This window comes from Euprymna scolopes, chromosome 3 (assembly GCF_053919585.1).
Source record: "Euprymna scolopes isolate OS-2025 chromosome 3, ASM5391958v1, whole genome shotgun sequence".
Taxonomy (NCBI): Eukaryota; Metazoa; Mollusca; class Cephalopoda; order Sepiida; family Sepiolidae; genus Euprymna; species Euprymna scolopes.
In genome coordinates this window covers 185,540,518-185,564,558 of record NC_136484.1, presented here as the reverse complement: position 1 = coordinate 185,564,558, position 24,041 = coordinate 185,540,518, and the positions used below count along the sequence as shown (strand labels likewise).

General features: G+C 32.9%; 1 protein-coding gene across 3 annotated transcripts in view; it reads left to right on the top strand.

Annotated features, from left to right (window-relative positions):
- The window catches only part of LOC145260389 (uncharacterized), a 649,016-nt gene that overhangs the window by 517,127 nt on the left and 107,848 nt on the right, over nt 1–24,041 (top strand). For all 3 annotated transcript variants that reach the window (XM_080118365.1, XM_080118344.1, XM_080118355.1), the window contains exons 15-17: nt 10,690–10,759; nt 13,611–13,734; nt 19,816–19,874. In XM_080118365.1, the coding sequence (XP_079974491.1) occupies nt 10,690–10,759; nt 13,611–13,734; nt 19,816–19,874 (253 nt within the window). The remainder of the gene's footprint in view (nt 1–10,689; nt 10,760–13,610; nt 13,735–19,815; nt 19,875–24,041) is intronic.

The window sequence follows — 24,041 nt, the reverse complement described above, 5'->3', positions numbered from 1 at the left end:
ATCCAAAAATGTAATCTGTTATATTATAAAATGTAATATATTATAAAATGTAATATATTATAAAATGTAATATATTATATAATGTAATATATTATAAAATGTAATATATTATAAAATGTAATATATTATATAATGTAATATATTATAAAATGTAATATATTATAAAATGTAATATATTATAAAATGTAATATATTATATAATGAATGTCCAGGAGATGCCACTCATATCATATTCTTTGCCTAGTGTTATTCTTTAAAACACGATTAAACATTTTGGATTTCTTTTATTAGATGTTCCAACTGAATTTAAATATTATTCATTTACAATATATATATATATATATATATATATATATATATATATATATATATATATATATACATATATATATATATATATATATATACTTGTATGTAATATACTGAGTTCGTGTAATCCAGTAAATTTTCATATACCATAAGTTTTAAGCTAAAAGAACTTTCTAAGACTGAGAGTCTTTTTGATAAAAACAAGGAATACTACAATGATGCCCTTATGAGATCGGGATACAACGGAAGAATTGAATATAATAGGACCAATAATAGTACGAACAACAAACCTAACTTCACAATCTCGTATAAGATGGAAATGAAAGCTAGAAAAAAAAAACAAAGATCAATAAGGGAAACGTTGAAAGTGATCAAAAGAATAGGAACGGTGGACGTAATAATAACAGCAGAACAGGTAAAGATTAGGGTGGTACCATAAATAAGAGAAATAGACGTAAGAGACAGGTCTGGTTCAATCCACCATTCAGCGAGCATATAAAAAATAATATACTTAGGGAATTCTATGGAATAATAGACCAAAACTTCCCCCCGGAGAATAAATTAAGCAAAATAATAAATAGAAACTCTGTAAAATTATCTTTCTCAACGTCCAGAAACTTAGCTAACACTAGCTAATAACACAATAAGTTCCAATAACAGAAAAATCAGCAAAATAAGGAATAATAACGAATTAGCATCAAATGAAAGTATCTTAGACAGAAAATGTAATTGTCCGTTGGGTGGGAAATGTCTAACCTCGGAAATAGTGTATGAATGCGAGATAAAAACCGACAATACTACGAAGATATATCTGGGGGCCACGAGAACTGTGTTTAAGGATAGAAACAGAAACCACGTAGTATCCTTTAGAAAGGAACCTGAGATAGAAACTAACAGAGATGGCGCTAACGATAGCAGGAGGGTACAAGAATCATCATTAAAAATAAAAACAAAAAGAGGAATACAACTGCATTAGGTGATTGGTTTAGGAAACTTAATAGAAATAATGAAGATTTTGAATTAAAATGGTCAGTAGTGGACAGAGGGAGAAAGTATAGCCCTGCAAAATAAAAAATCTGCAATCTATGTTTATTGAAGCCTTTTACATAGTGAATTCTAAAGAGGAAATTTTGAGTAAAAGGCTAGATGCCATACAGGGATGTCTTCACAGGAATAGGTTTCTGCTATCACGCCTTAAATGTAACTGAGGTATAACTTTTTACAACAATAAGGATCCTCGGATGCTAAGATCAAACTTTAATGCAGAGTTAAATAGCTGGGAATGATATAATCTAAACGAAGGATCCAAATCTAACATGCAAATATAGTTTCTATTTTTTCTAAACTCGGTAAGAAATATAAATAAATCTCATCTAAGAATAGAATTTTTTCCATAACGGTGAGCAATTTTTGTATTCATCTGTAGCAGTATTGATGGTGAAATAAGTGATAGCCTCTTCAAATCAATAAAACAACTTAACAATAAACTAACAATTATTATTAAAAAAATTAAATTAACAATTTGGGGACTGGAAATTAATTTAATTGATTTTATCATCTGACATTTTAAGTTTGTAAAATCCATGCTGGTTTGTTTATTTACTTACTTTATTCTTCGTTCTAAAGGTTTTTACCCATAAATGCAGGGGTAGACATCTTCTCATCGGAGTGAAACACATTCGAAGCTATTGGGTGGTTTTGCTGTCAGAATAATAATTAGAGGATATATACCATTTTGTTTAGATACGCAAGAATACAACACACGAATTATAATTCTGGCTTTGAAGACATGAGCAACCTTAGTTGTTAGTGGTTAAATAACAGATGTGGGTTAACCCCATGGGGAAAAAACAGTTTTTAAGATTAAAAACATAATTTATATATTTCATTTGTTAAATAAGCTATCGTAGCACGTTCTGGATCTGTTTGATTAAATTAATTATTAAATCATAGACGCTTTCTAGTAATCACTAGATCGAAAACATCAAACGGGTTGAATTATCTCCCTTTAGCTGTTATGGGAAATAAAATTGACTCTTTTCCACCAGAATTAACTATTAGCAATTAACAACATAATTGGATTATCTTCCTTCGTTATTGTTTTTTAGTAACGATATGAAAATATATTTAATTAGAATGAATATGAACTTTACAATATTAAATAATGACAAATAGATTAGAATCCTTTACTCGAAATGATGTATAAGGATTTATATATGTAATGCACTGTTTTCTTTATTCTCATATTCAATTAAACATTAAACCTAAAATGGTCTTAAATCTAAGTACCAAAATAAGGAAAATTTGTAAACATTATTTGCCACTAATACGAAACTAGAATTAACCGTAACGTTAATGCAAGTTTGTTATGGCCATATTATAAATATAGAAATAATTTTTTTTTTAATTCTTTATAAAAAAATGAATTATGTGAAATAAAGAAATAGTGAAATCTAATTTAGGAACGAATGGGATATATACATTTTTTTAAATGGCTAAGGGTTTTTTGTGAAAACTTCTTATGACTTTGTTCTTAAGTAAGGATACGAAAATGAGGTGATATATTAATATTTAAATGGGCTTTACGTGGAGGCTACCCCAAGGGTAAATGTTTCTCACATGCTTTTTCTGTTAAGGGAATTTTTCTTTCTTTTTCTGTCGCTTCAAACACTGTTCTATTGTCAAGAATGTTTTTATTCATAAAGTCTGAAGAAATGCTGATTTTTGAAAATTTTCAAATGATATAATGTTTGAAATTGTCGACCGGGCATGGAAACAATTGTAACGTAAAATGAAATACACTTTTTTTTGCAATCAAAACCTTTTTTGAATGTCTTGATTTTGCTTACACAGTATAATATATATATATGTATATAATATATATTTATATATATATAATATATATATATTTATATGTTTATATATATATATATATAATATTAATAATAATAATTTCCATAGCCAAACATTGTCGCAGCAAACAAGGGCCATAACAGTCAAAGAACCCGAAGTCCAAGACATTAGTTTTAGTTAAACGAGCTGCTCAAACTATTTAGACACTTAACTGTCATAGCTCTTGTGGGCTACGACGTTGTTTGACTATGGAAATTTATTATATAATCTATCACATTCTGAATGTATATATATATATATATATATATATATATATATATATATATATATATATATATATATATATATATATATAGCAATATATTATGTTAAGGAAACTTCTACTTTCCAATATATTTTCATTACGATAAAACAAAAGTTTATTTAGATTTTTTTAAATTTACATCTATAAAATATGTGGTCTATTTAATTTTTTAATTCAAACTCCAAGCAATGCCAGATATTTTAAATAATACATCATGGGAAAACATTATTTGGGTCAAGTGGACTTCAAAATCCTGGAAGTTTCATTCTCTACTATTCAAAAACTTTCTGAAAACATGAAAAATTTCGCATCACCAGTCATTTAGAAAAAGCGAAAAAGCTGACGAGTAATAATGTTACGTTTCTAAATAAGGAAATATGTAATAAATTAGCAAACAAAAAAGCTAGAATAGAATGTTTAGTGTTATCATTAAACAATTAGAAATTAAACGATATCGGTTTATACGTGACATCTCTTCTAAAAACTGTTATTAAAACCACAACATATGAATAACTGGTTTGAGGCAAACAAGAAATTGATAAAAAGTGACTCCCTATCTGGGAGCACATCTTTCAAACTGCTTGGCCTAACGTTCACAGGAAACATGAGTTGGAACAATTATATTGAAAACATTGCCAGGGCCGCTGCTAAGAAGGTAGGTTCTCTCTACCGTGCTAGAAAACTGCTGACATCTGAAAGTATCCTATACCTCTATAAGACCACCATTCGCCCATGTATGGAGTATTGCTGTCACATTTGGCTGATGCATCTGCTGCTAGTCTCTCGCTCCTAGACAAGGTTCAAAACTGAGTCGCCAATCTGATAGGCACTGAATTGGCATCTAAGCTTCAGTCTCTGTCCCATCGACGAAACGTTGCATCCCTCTGCCTGTTCTACAAGTATATTTATGGTGAATGCTCTGACGAACTGCAGACACTTGTGCCCACACGACGTAAATACCCTCGACAAACCCGACAAGCAGCTAAATCCCACCCCTTCACAGTAGAGATCCCTAGATGCAAGAGAGCCTTTTACTCCAGTAGTTTCTTCCCCAGAACCGCTAGACTTGTGAATTCCATTCCAGGACCATTCCGAACGAAAAACATAGTCGTTAGTTTTTAAAGTGTGTATAGTTCATATGACATAGTTGTTTGAAGTTTTTAAAGTGTGTATAGTTCATATGACATAGTTGTTTGAAGCTTCGGTCAATGTGAGCAGATTGTCCCACTGAAGGCTAACCCGCAACGAGTTGGTTTAAAACTTTACATATAAGAGAATTTGACCTTTGGAATAAATCCGATCTAGATTTTAACCGGTAAGAATAGCTGCTAAGGGGATCAAAATTGAACAAAATTGGCATTTAATAGGTGTCAGTGAACTAAATGTGTAACTTCAACGCATGCACAAATATAAATTTCTACGCTAACGTCGTATAAATCACATAGTTTTTTTTATCAATCTGTCCTTTGCTTAGACAGTAACAAATAAGCCCGGAATGCTAAATGTTTTCGTTTCGATTCTATCATATTTTTATTTTAACTTTTTAAATCCTTAATATATTGGGTACAATGCAATAATCAATAATCTCTATAATAATAAATACGGGCGTACTTCCCTCGACTTTGAAGCCAGATATTATGACAACGATAGCAGATTCAACAACAAAAACGCCGAATAAAAACAGTGGAATCTCAAAGTAAGTGAACGCTGGACAACAAATAGTTGGAAAATAGCACAACATGCCAGTACGTGTTGGAATTCAGATGACCCGTATTATGTTTAAATGAGAAATTCGATATCGTAAATTTTAAAGAACACTAAATTTATTAAACTGCAAAAGCAAAATAACAAAGACATGCATACACAAAATAAATTTATATATATATATATATATATATATATATATATATATATATATATATATATATATATATATATACGAGAGAGCTAAAAAGCGAAATGGATGAATTCGTCAACTGTATCATGCCACAATAATGAGTTTTCAAAAAAACGAAACACGTGTCTGTTGTTAATTTCTAACTTCATAAAAACATCAAAAAAATGTATTAAAGTTGCTGAAAAAGTTGTCTGGATCCTTCTACTGCTCCAGAAAGTATTTTATTTCTAAGCAATCCTTTACCTATATATGCGTCTAATACATCCTAAGGTAGAATACTGCTGACAAATATTGGAAGGGTCCATTCAGAGAACTCTTTCTTGCTTTGTAAAAATACATAAATGACTAAACAATGCAGTGGGAGATGATCACTTCTCTAAAGTTAATGTTGCTAATCTTTCTCTATCGTTATTTCTATGAAAAATGCTCGACTGAGATCCATTCTGCACTTCACCCTTCGTCTTGCGACAGTAACCGAAAAGAATGTACTAATTTTAGTATAGTCAATAAAGACTTTGATGACCTCTGAGCCGCAAGCCAGAAACACGTCACTTTTCTCAGGACGGGTAAGAACAGCTTTATCCAGAAGTTAGTAAATCAAGAAGGTGTATTTCTGCCTACGATTATCTCTCACATGCGCTAGTTTTTTATTGTTTGTTTTTTATTTATTTTTTGTTTTGTTTTGTGTTGTTTTGTTTTAGTTTTTGTTTGTTTGTTTGTGTGTTTTTGTTTTTATTTTATTGGGGGACTATGTCATTAAAAGTCCTCTGTGGTTAATTTCCAAAGAAAAACGGCCAAGCCTCAGTGTTTGTATTATTAGGCAAAGACAAACAAAAACAACGAAAACTATCTCTTAATTTCCTCTCTTCTTTCTCTCTTTCTCTCACTCTGTCTCTGTCTCTCTCTTTCTCTCTCTCTCTCTTTCTATATATATATATATATATATATATATATATATATATATATATATATATATATATATATATATATAAACTATTTGTCTTTCTCCCGCAATTTCTCTCTTAGGCTTTATTACTCTGCCTACTTTTTTCTTTCTCTCTCTTTCTCTTTTTTTTCTGTCTCTCTCTATTTATATCTCATTCTCTCTTTCTCCCCCTCTCTCTCTCTCTCTCTCTCTCTATATATATATATATATGTGTGTGTGTGTGTGTGTGTGTGTGTGTGTGTGTGTGTGTGTGTGTGTGTGTGTGTGTGTGTGTGTGTAGTATGTTTATTTATACAAACATTATTGGCTACATATGTTCATATATGGTTCTGTTTTCATCAAGCCTAACGTACTTCTCAATATCAAATTCAAGACTAGTTACATTTAGTTACATCTAGGAAACTAAGCATATATAACCAGATATATATGTGCGTTTCTCTCTCTCTCTCTCTCTCTCTCTCTCTCTATATATATATATATATATATATATATATATATATATATATATATATATATATATGCATATACTTATCTCGTTCATACAAATACACAACTAGATGGATCCATACATTTGATCGCTTTGTTAGCTGGACAATCATACAACGTTTACATTTAAGAACTATATAAATATTATTGTTCAAGTCTATTCTTTAGAACTGTCGTAATTAATACGCTGCTATCCAAGTTTCTTGTTTATACAGCGATGTTCGCAATTAAAAGTTCTTTGTTGCCGGTTGCTATGGACAAATGGTTTCTCTATCCAAATTGTTTCGCGCCAAATTGTTCCACATTATCCGATAGTGTTTATATTTCGACGGACACGCAATTAACTGCGATTATTCGCGTCTGGGCACGACGAGCATCGGAAGATCTTTTTCGTTTTATCTTTTTACCTTATCGCTTCAATTTTCATGTACAGAAACATATTGACTTATGCTACGAATCCGAACTGATTAAGATGTTTAATACTATACTGCAAGTAGACATATTGCATGTTAGTATTTCAGCTGTATCTAACTGATTGGCCGGATGATCCCAGAGGAAATAGACCGGAACATGAACATAGCTCAAGGCATAAATGCAAGTTTTCATAACTAGCACAAACAATCATTTAAAAATAGGTCTGACCTCTAGAGGCTGAGGTCACCTAAGATGACGTGGATTTTAGGGTAGAGCTTGAAAAGACGTATCAGTTAGTCAAAAGTTGGAAGTCGTTTGGAAAGTCAGTCCTAGAAGACTGTCAAAGAAGTCAGTCGAAAAGCCGTTAAAGTCATAATCAAAATGTGAAGTCAAAGTGTTGTAATCTCCGAAATGTGAATAAATGTTATATGAAATATAATTTTGTGTCGTGTCATCTTTTAAAGAAACAGATATGTAAATTCCTCGTGTCATATTATTTTTTCATCGAACTCCTAAATGTTTACAGACTCTATCTAATGTCTTCACCGAAAAACATTTGTGTAACCCTCCATTAATGGAACATTGTCTTCTCTTGTTTGAAGCCCCTCATATACAAGTATTTGTTAGCCCCTCAAAATAATATATCGATATGTCCGTGTTATCGTTTCAGTCCAACTCAAAAACAAAACATTGTTCATCGTAAAAGTTATATACACTCTGTCAGTTTACCAACATTTATTCATCGATAATTTGATAGTCCGCTATCTAACGAACGAAATACGATACTAATGAGCGTAAACTAGCTACTAACTTGTATAAGCTACTCTCTTTCTTATCTACTCATTCGGCTTACTCTTCATTTCTGCATCGAGCGGAAATAGGGTGAACTCAATTTAAAAGTTTTAGTCTATGACCGCAGAATCACAGCATGGCACCGCGAAATAAAATAAAAACATTATTTCATGTAAAGCTTTGAATTCCACAATTTTTCAGCTAATGAGAATTATTCTTTCGAGCCTATGTAAACTAAACTTTTTAATAAAAAGCAACAGATCAACAACCAGGATAAGAGTTACAAGACACATGGCGATCACATTACGCCTATTTCCCGCCCTTTGAAACCAAATGAAACCATTAGCTCCCATACATTCACACACTAACAAATCACAATAGTTAAGCAATTATACACACAATCCTACACTGTCTGCTACTGTCACACACACACATTCACACTGATAGATAAAATTTGAATTAAATTTGGAGAGTTTGAATTATATTTACGTTTTAATCAAGTTTAAATTATACTAGCGCTGGGAGAGGGGCGCCCGGCTTCACCCGGTCGTAAAATTCGCTTAAATATGATATTTAAATTTGTACACATTTTGTATATATTATTATAGAGTCATGGTTTCAAAAGTAAAATAAAATTTGGGTGCCATCAGCTAGAATCGAAACCGAAACTACAGCATTCAAACCTGGTGAAGTTACCAACGTGACACATATATAAACTGATTAAAAATAAACTAAGACGAATATACAAAATGTATAACGATTTTTATTTCAATTTTGACTCTTTTTCTGACCCCTTAAAAACTATTTTAACCGGTTAAATACATAGAAAAAACGGTCCATAAAAATCCAAACATTTGAGGCCCCTAGTGCCGCTCTTGACTTTCAGTTTCGGAGGAGATATAGAGTTTGAAAATATGGAGGCAGACAGGCAGGCAGACAAACAGTGAGTTTTATGAAGTAGATTGTTTTAATTACTTACTACACGCCATCCTCGAGTATTTTCGGTCTCTTTGTACAATAGTTTCCGATGAAAACCTGTGACGAGGACACTTCGCCTTACAAATAAACCTTAACCAAATATTCAAAATGACATAGAACTTTAAATTCAGATAAAATGTCTTCAACATTACTACACATACGAGGAATGGTACACTTTCCTACAAATAACAGAATTTAGATGGATACTCCACCAGACTAGAGGAATACTTGTCCTGGAATGCGATAAAACCAAGAAACGGCCATAAAGTTATTCTATAACATAGTTTACTGATCATTTCAAAAGAGGAAAATTAATATTCTTTGCTTATTTACAAACAACGTTTATTAAGGGATAAACGAGATCTTTAATTAAATACTCGAATATCTATGCATCCTGTACAGAAATGAAGTACTAGCTCCACGAAAGGGCCCCTTGCTTTATGGGAACTTATACTAACTAGTAATATTTATTATACTAACTAGTAATATTTATTATACTAACTAGTAAAATGAAATATCAAGTTTACGAATTTATGACTAATTCAATGCAACATTTCTCAGAAGCTATGATACATTAACCTAAAAAAAATTAATTAATGTTTATAAGATGGCTGTGTTTGTTACTTCATATAATATATTAAATATCGATCCATTATATAAAACCTAACCATATTAGAATGTATATTTATAACTTTTATGAATCAGATATTAAAAAATTGTAGTTTTATGTTATTTCAGTTTAAATTTTGACAATTTTATTTTATTTGTACTGAGTATTATTATAACATATTTATAGAGTAGATTAATGTGTTATTATATCAACTTTAGAGAATTAGGCGTCTCATAATAAAATTTCAAAGAATATTAAAATTAAACCATTATGTTTTCTAAGTTATTTACTCAACAAATCTAGCCATGGGTTAAAAAAAAAAATAAGGAATTAATCAATTATATACTTGTTACTATGGAAACTGATCACAGACAGTTGAAAAACTCCTCACCTCATATTCGTATTCGGTGTAGTTTTAGTTAATTCATTATTTCCTGTCCCTTAACGCACGTGAATAAATTTTTGTATAATTTAAGTAACGAAAGCCAACTTCATTATAATGAGTAAACTAGCTTCACCTTTCTTACAGTTAACACACATGTCTAGACTTATAATATGGAATTATTAATTGTAAGAAAAACCCTGCCAAAATATTTTCGTTTTGTTCTTTTTTTTTTTTTTTCTAAATCTTTCTATTCAATCATCCCGATGAAAATAGCTTCATGAAAAGAAAGACGATGAGTTCGAAGGCTTGCTAATTCATTTGCAGTGTCAGCCGTCATTAATCCAATAATTTGGATTGGTTTTTCTACTCGTGCGAATGAATTCATGCTTCAGAGCGTTTTATCGGCTCCGTGCAAGATATTTTCACATTTAAAAATATTTCGCGCAAGTGTCAGGATTTATTTGCTGCTACGAAAAAACATAGATACACATTGCAGCCATCATGTACAATGTATAAATCCTAGAAATATTGCGAAAATAGCGAGATTATAATATTCTGGAATCTTCAATGTTTCCGACATTACATCAAAATGCACTTTGTTGTTTTATTTATAAAAATATCATGTCATATTTTATTCATTTTGATATCAATTTTATATGCATTTATTTTATATGCATTTATTTTATATGTATTTATTTTATATGTATTTATTTAGGTAAATCGGTCGCCTTGTTCAACGCCCGTTATGCATCTATGGGAAAGATTCTATCATTCCAGAATGAAAGGTATGTGTTCACTTTTATTTCTTTTTTATTTTATCTAACTTTTGTCATTAGTTTCATTTAGTGAAAATCTGCTTTGAATTTCAATTTAATTCCCATCGAACATATTCCGCCATTCCACCGTTTTCGAATGAAGAAATTAATTGTCTTTTAATTTTATTCTCTCATAATCGCTGAGGATTTTAATTCGGATACAAGCAATCATAAATAAAACATTTCTTTGCTGTCATTGGTTTATTATTATCATTTATGATTCTCTTTTTTTTTCAAATCAAGATAAGGATTTTAATCATAAAAAAGAATCCTATATATTTTTCAATGTTTGCTATCAGTTTTTTGTTATTAAAATTATTATTGAAACTTACTTTACAATGAATGTATTTTTCTTGTTTTAATTTTCTAAAAGTTTCTTAAGAATAATCCAATAATTATGCAAAAATATTGTTTTCAATTTTTGATTAATTTTAAATGAAATTGTTTTCATTTTTCAATGGATTTTTCTGTTGAATTAGATTCGTCTTATTTACAATTACCATAAAATGTCTTTTCGGTCGTTAGACGATTTAAGATTTGCTTGAATATGTCTCAAACTAAAGTGTGTCGCTATTTTGTTTTACTCACATTAACCCCTGACAATGCATATCGCCACTTGAACTTATAGGGCTACTATTTGGGACCAAGCCTAGGAAAGATTGACTAGATGTTCGTTTACGTTACATTTAAACTTCTGCATATTAGTACAGTCAGGAAAGCAGGTAGCAAGAAGGGAATTCTAAGTCTAGCTGTTCAAGGGTAGAAACTATTAAAGTTGAAAGTTTTCTGTAATTAGTGACCTCAACAATGAAGGGGTGGGATTTTTCTGCTAAGCGGATCTGTCGGAGATATACGTCGAGAGGACACAAGTGCAACGAGTTCATCAGAGCACATTCCATTAAAATATTTGTAAAACAGGCGCAGAGATGCAACCTTACGGCGATGGGACAGGGATTGAAGCTATTGTTTGGTTTTAGAGTTAATGGCTTTTTCATTATATGCGACAAAAACCAATCGTTTATAAAAAGGGAAATATATTTTCTTATAGTCACTCAACAAATTAACATATTTTAATTCATAAGTAATGATTAAAAATTGCATATACGTTTTCAATACGATACTGCAAGTAAAGTCAAGTTTCACTACATACAAGCAGTCAGTAATTCATCGTTCAAATTGGTATCGTAAAAACTTAAAATTCTGATTAAATATCGTAGGTCGGTTAAAAAAATTTTGCTGGTTTGTAGAAAGTAGCATTTTAAAACCATTGTAATTTATTTTATTCATATTATTATTACTGTAACGTATCACCATGATTAATGTTTAACTTTTTTTTCAGATTATTTCAGCATCATTCATATTTTTTCTGCAATATTCTCTCTCGTCTTGATCGAAAACGATGTTTTTTACTTAACAGAAAGAGGGTCAACTTCCATCATGATAACACTCGTTCCCACACAACACTACTGATCAAATATCTCTTAGAAATGTTGGTTGAGAAATCTTGTTCTATTCTCCATATTTTTCTGACTTAGCTCCGTCAGATTATCGATTTTTCGATTATTACAGAACCATTTAAATGGTTAACTTCATGAGAGGAGATTGAATATGAGTTAGATTTATATTTCACATTGAAATCTAAAGAATTTTACAAATGAGACATTTTGCTGACAGGTGGAATCAAGTTTTAAAGAGCGGAGGTCGTTATTTTCATAAAGGTTTTCAAAAACGCAGATTTTAATGTTCAGGATGGAATTTTAAATGGACAAAACCTTTTACACCGATCTAATAAATAGAGAATGGAATGATAAATTTGTCGCCCTGAGGAAAACAGCCCTGCAACATTTTTTTTAACTTCTATTGAAAAAAATCAATTCAGGTAAATTGATTATGCAGTAGAGCTGACATCTATTAAATGTAGTTGCCTTCAGCCTCAATCACCGCCTCTATACGGTTCCGGAACTGGGAGTATGCTTTTTTAACAAGCGCCGGCAGGAGCTCGGCGAATACTCGGCGGACGGCGGCGATCAGGCTGGCTTCGGTGTTGTGGAAGGTTATATTGGTGATGTTATTGACCAAACGAAGTAGTCCGGTTGGTTCATATCGGGGGAGAAGGGGGGGGGCATTGAGTGCACGGTACAAAGTCGTAGCACTCCTTCTGAAGCCAAGCCTGGGTTTCTTTGGACTTGTGGGCCGGTGACGAGTTCTGTTGCCGCACCAAGAGTACGTGAGCCACCAGCTGATTGCATCAGGGGAACGCCACGCTCTTCAACACATCCAGGTACACTTTAGTGTTGACTTTCAAGCCGAATTCGAAGATGTGAGGTGGCCCTCACTTGAAACCATACCAAAGATCATAACCGTGGCCGAAATTTTCGTTGAGCTGTGCCCTCAAGCGTTGAACCGTTTCGGGTTTGCATTTTGAGTGTGCTGGCAATGGTCTTGCTGTAATAACTTTGATCGGTAGAGAGCATGAGTTGTACAACGGTGCATCTCCGATTTTGCTCATTGAACACTGTATATATGGTAGAAGGATTCTATTCCTCTTGGGATTTGTACATCACTGACCAACGAGTAGATGGCCTGCGACAAAAAAAAACCGGTTTTCATCAAACGGAAATGGAATCCTGTCTTTTCTAGGGTGACAATTTTATCGTTCCACACTGTATAGTTAATAAACAAAATGTTAACTTGTTCTTATATTTATAGATTTTCATTCATATTACAGTGTACTTTCCGCTTTCAGATTCACAGTTTTAATTATAAAATTCTTTACTCGTCTTAAATGTTTCTAATTATTTTTAAATTTTTATTTTAAAAGGCCGAGCATAGAAAACGATACGCAGATTATCAATTCGGATATCATCAGCAGCAGCATGGTTGGAATTCCCGCTCACAAGTTCAGCCAATTATCTTCACCCATCATTCTAATATTTAAACTAAAGGTGAGAAGATGTTTCAGATTCGTAACAATAATTTTCAAGACATTTTTTTTTTACTTGAACGTATTTCTATGCATGAATATCAAACGAAGTTGATTTTGCACAAAACATGAAAATTTTCCCTTTCAATGACTTTATTTTATCATAGAAATAGCTCTAGACAAGGCATGAAGCCACTTGATATAGAAGTTAACAAGGACGAAAGATGGTTATCGCAAAGACAGAAAATGCTTATTGGCTTAAGTATTTAAACGATAAAGATTATATACGTAGAAGGAAAACAGTCAACAGAAAAAGATTTCCAAAAGCCGCAGTTCTTGGGGGAAAACTCCTGAAATTGGAAGCTGTATCTGTATTCCAATGAGGTATAAATCAGTGAATTGGTAGAAACCACTAAATCAGCGAATCAAATGAGTTGAAACAAAGGAAGCAAGGAATAGATCAGATCACTCTGAATAACGCATCAGCTAGACTTTGGAATTTCCTGACTGTACTGATATGCAGGAGCTTAAATGTAATGTAAACCAACATCTTAATAATCTTACCTAGGCATGGCCCCAAAAAGTAGCCCCTTATGTCCAAGTGGGGATATGCCTTTTTAGGGGTGAACGTGAGTAAAAAATGGTAATTATAGAGAAAACTGAGACTAGCAAATTATGCCTGTAAGGAAAGTGAGAAAAGTTTCAGAGAAGAACAGATGAGGGTTAATCAAATCACAGATACATTTCTGCACTTTATCAAGAACCCTAAAAAACGTTCCGAAGAGAAGACATAATTGTTTTAAAACGATTGTAATTTAAACAATTGGAGGGAGCGAAAAACGCTCATTAAAATGATATATAAATTAAACGAAAAGATTTTTTGAAAATGCATCATTTGAAATCAAAATTTAAAATTCTGCAAGAACTTAATAATATGGTAATATCTGAAATATAAAAATAGCTGCTGTTTGTAACTTATGCGACAGTTTAAGAGAGAAGTCATCTTAAAATATAAGCTCACTCTGTCTAGTTGTGCGCATGCGTAGCTGAACTACGTGCTATTTTATTCTTTCGTCGTCAAAGTTATCAAAATGAAGACATTCCATACTTATATACACAAGTATGATGTGCCTCTATTTTAACACACAATTCATGGGATGCTACATTACGACAAATTATGAAAATATGCTGTAAAGTAAGATACGGCTAAAAAAATATTAGTATTATTTCTGTTTTGCTTGTATGGAAGGCAAGAATTACCAGAAATATAAAGCCAATAATGGTGTCTGTTTAATAACAGATCGATTTAAGAGTAAAACCTGTGCAAGTAAAAATTCTTATCCTTATAGATTATTGTAATTGCCTACACATATTGTATTGATGGTATGTTATAGTTATAACGTTACTATTTTGTCAGTTATGATATTCCGTACTTTGCGGAGTTTTATTGTAAAGCAAAGAGTGTTCGGTGCTTATCAAATTATGCATCGTATTAAAATTTTTGCATACTTTTGGTGAGTGAGAAAACTATTCTCCGCCTTCCTGTAAATTTGATTAGTGATAAAGTAATTATCAGACAGGATAAATATAAAACTGTTCAAAGCGAAAAATGTTCGTGCTTTTGTAATATTAATCAATAGAGTGAATGACAGAAAAGATATATGGATGTCTTCAAGTCCAACATAAACAAATTCCTGATGAATTGCCCCCTTAAGTAGGACACATTCTCAAATCTCCAATACTAACGATTACTACGATACTATTCCATAGATTACTGTACTTGCAATAACCCTTATCCCCGAGTGGCTTCCGGGCCTTGATAAGTGGTGCCCTCCATGTATATATATATATATATATATATATATATATATATATATATATATATATATATATATATAGCATTTAAGTCGAAAGCTATACTCATCAACAGTATAGAGGAAAATATCACTCTATCTTATATGGAAGAGATTATTGTTTTTGTTTTTTTTTTTGTTTTTTTTTTGTTTTTTTGTATACGAAATATTACGAATAAGTTTTCATTATTTGTGTTTAAAACTATAGGACAATGAATACTAAGTATTTTGCTATTTATTTTTCCTTTTATTTTTGTTTATTGGAATTTATTCTTCAAGTGACATTTTCTATAAAAAAAAACAATTTCTCACGCTACTTGAGCCAGGTGAACTTTAAAACAAACGCATCGTCTTTACACTCAATATGTCAACCGTTAATGCACGAATAATTCGAATCAAGTTGGCACAGTGAAACAGTGTGGGTCATCAAACAGAGGCCGGATAGGCATATAATGGAAATAAATGAAGACTAGATAAATGAACCGCACAAAGTTCATACAACACATTTTTTTTAGATGAGGATTGGTTATTTGTATTATTTGGATTCTTCGGACTATTGTTCTCATCTTGAGTTTTAGTCATACAACCTTTCGGCTGATGTAACCACCGACCTTCTTCAGGTATATCTTATCGTACTCGTAAATCTTTCTATCATACTCTGGAATCTGCGCGCAATTTTGGACGGAACCCTTTGTTTAATGCATAGAGGTAGCATAATCTTGTAGAACTCTTAAATAATTCGCAGATGTATTTTTCGTATCGTCCGCACTGAGAATTGAACCATTAACCTCAGGAAGTATGTCAATTAAAACTGAATGCACATAGTACTTTATCCATTACGTAACGGAACTTAGACGTGGATTAAATAAGAGGTTTCGTTCGAAAATCTGAGCAGATTCTCGAGTTCGATAGAAATATTTTCGAGTTCGACAGACAGATTCCTCGCTACGACAAGATACACTGTAATATGACTGGAGGTTATAACGGCCGAAACGTTGCGTTAACAACACTCACGATGTGAAAATATACACTGAACAATACAGCACGTAATAGATTTTAATTTTATCGATTTTAAGATAAAATCTCAGAATAGGATTTCAGTTTTAAGTTTTGCTACGTGAGATTAATTTATAAACCCATGTAGCGAACACAATCCTACGGTATGAGAAAAGAAATGAATAGAGACAAAATATATATGACACTACACTTTTAATATGCATGTGTCCACTGTAATCAAATTACACATTTGTTTTAACACTTTATATAGAACCTTCAAATGGGAGAGAAATTTACCAGCCCAAATATGAGAACAATGCTCCATTCACTGTCTGATAGTAGATTTGTGGGGATGGAGGATAGCTTCAGATGTGAGAAAGTGTTTGGGCCGATGAAGAGAACTGACTTTGTGAGAAGCAGAAGGAGCAATGGGTTAAATACGAGAGTCGTTCTAAAAGTGAAGTCTTCTATTTTTTTGCTCAAATAGTTGAAAAGCTACAAAAACGTGAATCGTATTATTAAAACAAGCGACGTTTTGTGCTTCAGAATATATATTTTTCTACATAGTCACCACCATTCTCAATGGACTTTTGTCAGAAATTCAATGACACATCTTTGCTTCTGACACACGTCCATGACGAGTTGCTTTCTTAGAGTTTCACACCGCCAATATCTGCAACTGAAGATATGGAGATGAAACTTTCAGGTCATGAATTCATAAGTTCGTACATCATAACAATGCAATTTGCAATTCCTTCTGATCTATTCAGGCGGAATAAAAAAAATAGGAGGCATTACTTTTAGATTGCCTTTCGTATATAAACTTCAAGAAAGATTTGATGGGAAAGAAAGAATAGGAAGTTTAAGAGTTTGAATTAGAATTTTTGTGAATCTGTCACTCGTTTGAAATGAGATACTTTAAGCGTATAGATTAACTGGACACATGTTAAGAATACACTGAATGTACTCAGTCTGCAAATCCATGGACAATTTATTCGGTTGATTATATTGGTTTGGATCCAAAGAATTGGTGCAGTTTTCGTACTAGAATTGCATCAGAATGCTTCATCTGTTTGTTTGTTTTTTGGGTTTTTTTTTTTTTGGTTTTTTTTTGTCTTGTTTTTGTTCTTCCAGTCATATGTAGTTCATCCGAATTACGCATGGTGATAAAAAAACAGAATCCAATTCACTTTGTTTCAAACGGCAGACAAGTTTTCATTTGCCTTCACTATTCTCTCCTGATCTAAAAGAGACTGGACATATCGATTCACTGTAATACAATATAACGCTGAACATAAAAGATTCTAGTTACAGACGGGAATGGAAACGAAAGAAAAAAACACATTCGGACGTAGATCCGCCATTTTTGAAGGCTTGTTAGCATGTGTGTTAACCTCTGACTTTTATGCCCGAGAAAAATAAAACACTAAAAAAAATTCTAATTAGACTTTCATAGAATGGTTGCCAAAAATTTGAAAGGGAAAATGGTCAAGTATTTTGTTGAACTCAAACATTAATCATGTTAGGATCTTAATGTTATAATTTTGTTATTTATTCTACTCCGAAGAAAAACATTCAGAAAAACGTTTATTTGCGTATAATAATACAGTATTGACTAAACAATAAACAAATGCCTTGGTATAATTACATGAATGCATTAAAAACTAGTTAGTAAAGTTTCTAACTTTCCTCGTTGCCATTTTGTTCGGTGCTTTTCCTGTACATCCTGGTTACCTAGTACAACCGGTTTTTTGTATTATTTGGATTACTACTGCTTTCTGATCTTGAATGTTATTCTCGCAATCTTTCGATCGCTGTAACCTCCGGCCTTCTCCAGATGTATATCGTCGAACTCAGTAATTTTTCTGTGAAACTCGGGAATCTGTACAGTATTCCGAAAGGAATCTGTTTTTATTTAATCCATATGGGTAGAATATTCTCATTCTGTCAGCCATTACCTTGTAGAAGTCTTATGTAATCCGCAAGTGCGTTCTTAGCATTGCTCGACCGAAGGACTGAATTTTCGATCTCCAGAAGAGTGTCGTGTAGAACTGAATTTTACTATAGTTAATTCGATACGCCACGGATTCGTGACACTAGTTCTTTCTAGAATGAGATACAGAATATCTATAAGTGAAGGTTGGGCTACATTCGAAATTGGGACACCCAGGTCTTCAGTCTGAGTCGTTATCCAGTTCAACACGAATATGTTCTGCAAGGTCACGAGTGCCCGTAAAGTTTTCGCCAACGCAAGACGTAACAGGGAACTGCTTTCTTTCCCTTTAAGCCGGGTTCTTTTACCTGCCCCAAATCTTGTCTAGTCACGAGGGCTTATCATGGTCTGCACGTCTTTTTGCATAAAACCAGGTATACTTCTCGCGTTTTCTCTTTTTTTTTTCTTCTTCCCATGTGCAAGTGGCAGAAAGAACACAGCCTTTATCTCTTTTCATGTGCATTTACTGTAAGGTTATTTGTGACATTACGACTACAGAATACCACTTACTATTTTTAAAGCCCATTTCCACTCAGCCCTCAAAGCCACCAGTCTAAGCTATTGTTAATGTAGAGGATAGAGATTTTTAATGTTCTTCCATTATTTTTGGAACGCCCTTCGTGCGTATATTTTACTTTTTAACTGCGTATTCAAGCTTTGACTACTTTGATTCAATTAAAATTTCATTAAAATCTATCGTCACAGGTTATGCAAAGTTTTGGGTGTTGATTTGCTTCTATATTTATAGTACATGATTTTGGTGTAATTATAAATAATGATAAATATTTCGCTTTTGTCGCTCGACTTATCTATTGATGGATGTTTATGACGTGTGAAAATTCCAGGACAAATCTTATTAGCAGTTTTCCGCCTGTTGAGCGCGGAGTGGAAACATGGTGTTAACCTTTAAATAAATTATATAATAATGTAGTTTGCTTTAATAAATGTTTGAATTAAAAGCTCAAATATACATAATATACATTTCATCACAATAACTAAAATGGAAAAGTCTATGTAGCAAATGTTTTAACGCGTCATCACATCTCGATGAAAAAGCTTCTTTTGTCGGTCAGTTTTCATGATGAAATACATTTTTGTACAAGGTGGACCGATAAAAATGTCGCTATAAAGAAAACAACACTACACCTTTATTTTAAATGAGCAGTTATTAATTTTTATGTTTAATTTTCCTTAATTTATTCAAATGTTTACTTGGATGACCGAAGCGAATTTTACTTTTTACTTTTCTTTCGATATTCAGGATCAAAGCTTGCGTGGAACTCTCAACGATTCGTGCGTTTATATGAATATGGACGCAACGTAAGTCATTTTTTTTTTTCGCCTATTTTAAAATGATAAATGTATCTTCGCGGCTTTTCCGGGAATCTTTTTACTTTAATTATTGTTTTGTTTTTTGTTTTGTTTTGTTTTTTTGGGGGGGTGTAATTATTTGGCTTTTCTTCCAATTTTTTTTAAACAGTATTTCAAAAAGTAAATTATTACAACATCGTTTACTCTTTAAATTTTTAATTCTTGTTAAGTTAATTTTTTTCAAAGGAATAGTTTGGAAATAATGGCATTAGTACTCTCAATTGGCCAAGTCGGTTTCCTGAATTGAATCCAAGTGAGAATTTGTGGAATATTTTGAAGGTTACAGTTCACAAAACATAAAGCAATTACAGGAATTAGGCCAGAAAGAATGGGGTAAAGTGACAGTGGATCAGTGTAAAAAGTTGTGGTAAACTAAGAGAATACAAATGTAAGCATAGGCTTTGCAAAATAATATTAAATTAGTGTATCTTTTGCATGTAGTAATTTTTAACTTTGATGAAAAATGAGTTCAACCATAAATATTTAATTTTCCTACAACATACAACTAAAACAAATTTACGAGATATTACATATCAAATTGGTTACTAAATATCAGGCAAAATGGCAAAATGGCAAAAATAACCTTTAATTATAAAAGAAAATAAGATGATGCACTACTTATGTCACAGTGTATATATATATATATATATATATATATATATATATATATATACTCGTATACATTTGGGATTTTTGTGTATTGACAGTCATATTAAAAATCCTTTGCTCTATTTATTTGAACAGAAAATACAACTTTGTTGTATATGGGTCGTGGCATTGAATACATCTGCAAAAGATCTAGCTAATTTGCATATTCTTTTAAACATTCATTTTATTAATTCCCTCTTACTTTTTTCGGTTTCCTCATGAGATGATCATGTTTCGTTAACTATTACGTGTAATTATATTCATGCAGATATTCTACATGATTTATACTTGCGTAATATTTGCGTAAAAAGTTTCTAGTGAACACAAACCTCTTTTTTTATATATATTCATGTATGCGTATATATATATATATATAGGTTTTAAAAAACTTGCCTACCAAACTACGACGTCAATTTTTGCCCGACAGATATGAAACTTAATATATAGAGCATGCGAAACTTCATATTTGTGTTTTAACTGGGGAAAATCGGTGCAAAAGTATGAAAATTAAAAATTGGAATTTGTCGGATGAAGGTCGAACAACGGCATTACGAATATGCATGCGTAACCGTGCATGGTTCATGTTTTAATTTTTAGCCTTGCAGCAAACATGTTTTCATAGCTCAGGCAATAACATCAAAAGCAAAAGTAAATGGTTAGCAAATGTTTTGGTTTCGATTCTCGGTGGTAGCACACGAGTCATTTTTTACTTTTTAAATTATACTATGTATTGGGTCCAATATAATATATAATTAATCTGCATTAAGCAAAATATCATATTTATACGTATTTTAGGACCTGGAAACGCCGGGCGGTCTGCTAGTGTACATATAGTTTATATATATATATATATATATATATATATATATATATATATATGATGATTGCAACGTCTTGTCAGACGAGTGCCACTCACTCAGACACTTAAAGTCCATGAGCCCAAATGCCTGAGGGAGTATCTATACAAAGATGATGTTACAGAGTCTTAGCTTTATATGATAGCTAAATCTCTCTCTCGGTTCAAAATGTTGAGATCCAGCAACAAGCAAGAGCAAGATAGCCAGCAACAAATTAAACTGCAGACCAGTTTAATACGGGTACTGGTCTCCCGCTTTATACTTTTTTATATCAGAGATTTGCTATATCATGTGTGTGTGTGTGTGTGTGTGTGTGTGTGTGTGTGTGTGTGTGTGTGTGTGTGTGTGTGTGTGTGTGTGTGTGTGTGTGTGTGTGTGTGTGTGATTTAACTGCTTGGGATAATCATAACATGAATAAATAAGTTCTCTGACTTTCCTTTGCGGACAGACGCCACGCTAGACGATCTAAAAATCACCCCTGCTCAGGTACACGCTATCATAAAAAACCTTGACACTTCAAAAGCTTGTGGACCAGATCTCATCCCAGCTGTGCTATTAAAAAAGTGCACAGCCGAAGTAGCTTCAGTTCGCTCCAAACTCTACAACAAATGCCTTAATGAATCATGCTTTCTGGGCTGTTGGAAAACTGCTTCTGTGGTACCAATATTCAAGAATTGTGGCGAAAGAACTGACCCATCAAATTATCGCCCCATTAGCCTCCTCCCACTTTTCGCCAAAATATTTGAGACCATAATTAATCATGCTCTAGTCCGGCACCTTACAGATGCTAAACTTCTGACTGACAAACAATATGGATTTAGACATGCCTGTTCCACAGCTGACATCCTCACTGTAATCTCTGAACGTATATACCATTCACTGGACAAAGCGGGGGAGGGCAGAGCGGTAGCTCTAGATATATCTAAGGCTTTTGATAGGGTATGGCATAAGGGTCTCCTCAGGAAAATTAAATCATACGGTATCACTGGTAAAATACTTAACATAATTAAATCCTTCTTAGATAAGAGAAAAATCCAGGTTGTCCTCGACGGCCGTACGTCTAAACAGTGTGATATAAATGCGGGAGTGCCGCAGGGGTCTATCCTTGGACCTCTATTGTTCCTAATATTTATTAATGACCTCCCCGACAGAACTGCCTCTGAGATGGGTATATATGCTGATGACACTACACTCTATAACAGGCATGACAGGAAAACAAACGAACACATATCTAAAGAAATGGCAAAAACACTATAGGATGACTTCAAATCTGTAGTGGAATGGGGACATAAAATGGATGGTCACATTCAATGCTGCCAAGACTAAACTGGTTTCCCTCAATAATAACAAGAAACCTTCTCTGCCACCAATAGCAATGGCCAGTGACTCCCTGTCTGAGAGTACATCTTTCAAACTGCTTGGCCTAACGTTCACAGGAAACATGAGTTAGAACAATTATATTGAAAACATTGCCAGGGCTGCTGCGAAAAAAGTAGGCTCTCTCTACCGTGCTAGAAAACTGCTGACACCTGAATGTATCCTGTACCTCTATAAGGCCACCATTCGCCCATGTATGGAGTATTGTTGTCACATTTGGGCCGGTGCATCTGCTACTAGTCTCTCGCTCCTAGACAAGGTTCAAAAATGAGTCGCCAATCTGATAGGCCCTGAACTGGCATGTAAGCTTCAGCCTCTGTCCCATCGACGAAACGTTGCATCCCTCTGCTTGTTCTACAAGTATTTTAATGGTGAATTCTCTGACGAACTGCAGACACTTGTGCCCCCACGACGTAGACACCCTCGACAAACCCGACAGGCAGCTAAATCCCACCCCCACACAGTAGAGATCCCTAGATGTAAAAGATCCTTCTACTCCAGTAGTTTCTTCCCCAGAACCGCTAGACTGGAATTTCATTCCAAGTTCCTGCTTCCCTAACTGTACTGACATGCAGAAGTTCAAGTGCAACGTGAACCGACATCTTGCTGCCCAAATCCCTACATAGTGCCCCAGTAGCTGCTGCCCCTGATAGTAGCCCCCTACACCAAAGTGTCAATGCGCCTTGTTTAGGGTGAAAATGTAATTAAAAAAAAAATAATTAAAAAAAAAAATCAATAGTACAATACATGAACTATAAGTATTTTCTTAAGGATATTAAAAAGAAATAGAGACACTAGTATTTATTCATTTTCTAAATGTTGGTATTTTATTGATAGCATATTGCGTACAATTATTTTAACCCCCGGTGTTGCCATAGAAACATATAAAAGTACATCGAATTTATTTTAAAAAAAACTTTAATTTTCACAGTCCACGCATACGACCTATATCTATCCTGTGAAACGTTTTGAAAAATTGTTTTTTTCTATGCGCTGATGTTGTGCAAAATTATAATCGTTGAGCAAATGGTTAACAATAAAGGACGAACATTTTGAAAATTATTAAATATCCTGTGTGTTTTTTCTTATTAACGTAGAATCTTTAAGCATATATATATGTGTGTGTGTGTGTGTGTGTGTGTGTGTGTGTGTGTGTGTGTGTGTGTGTGTGTGTGTGTGTGTGTGTGTGTGTAAAAGAGATTTAGAAGGCTGTCACAATGCGAGGAATGAATTA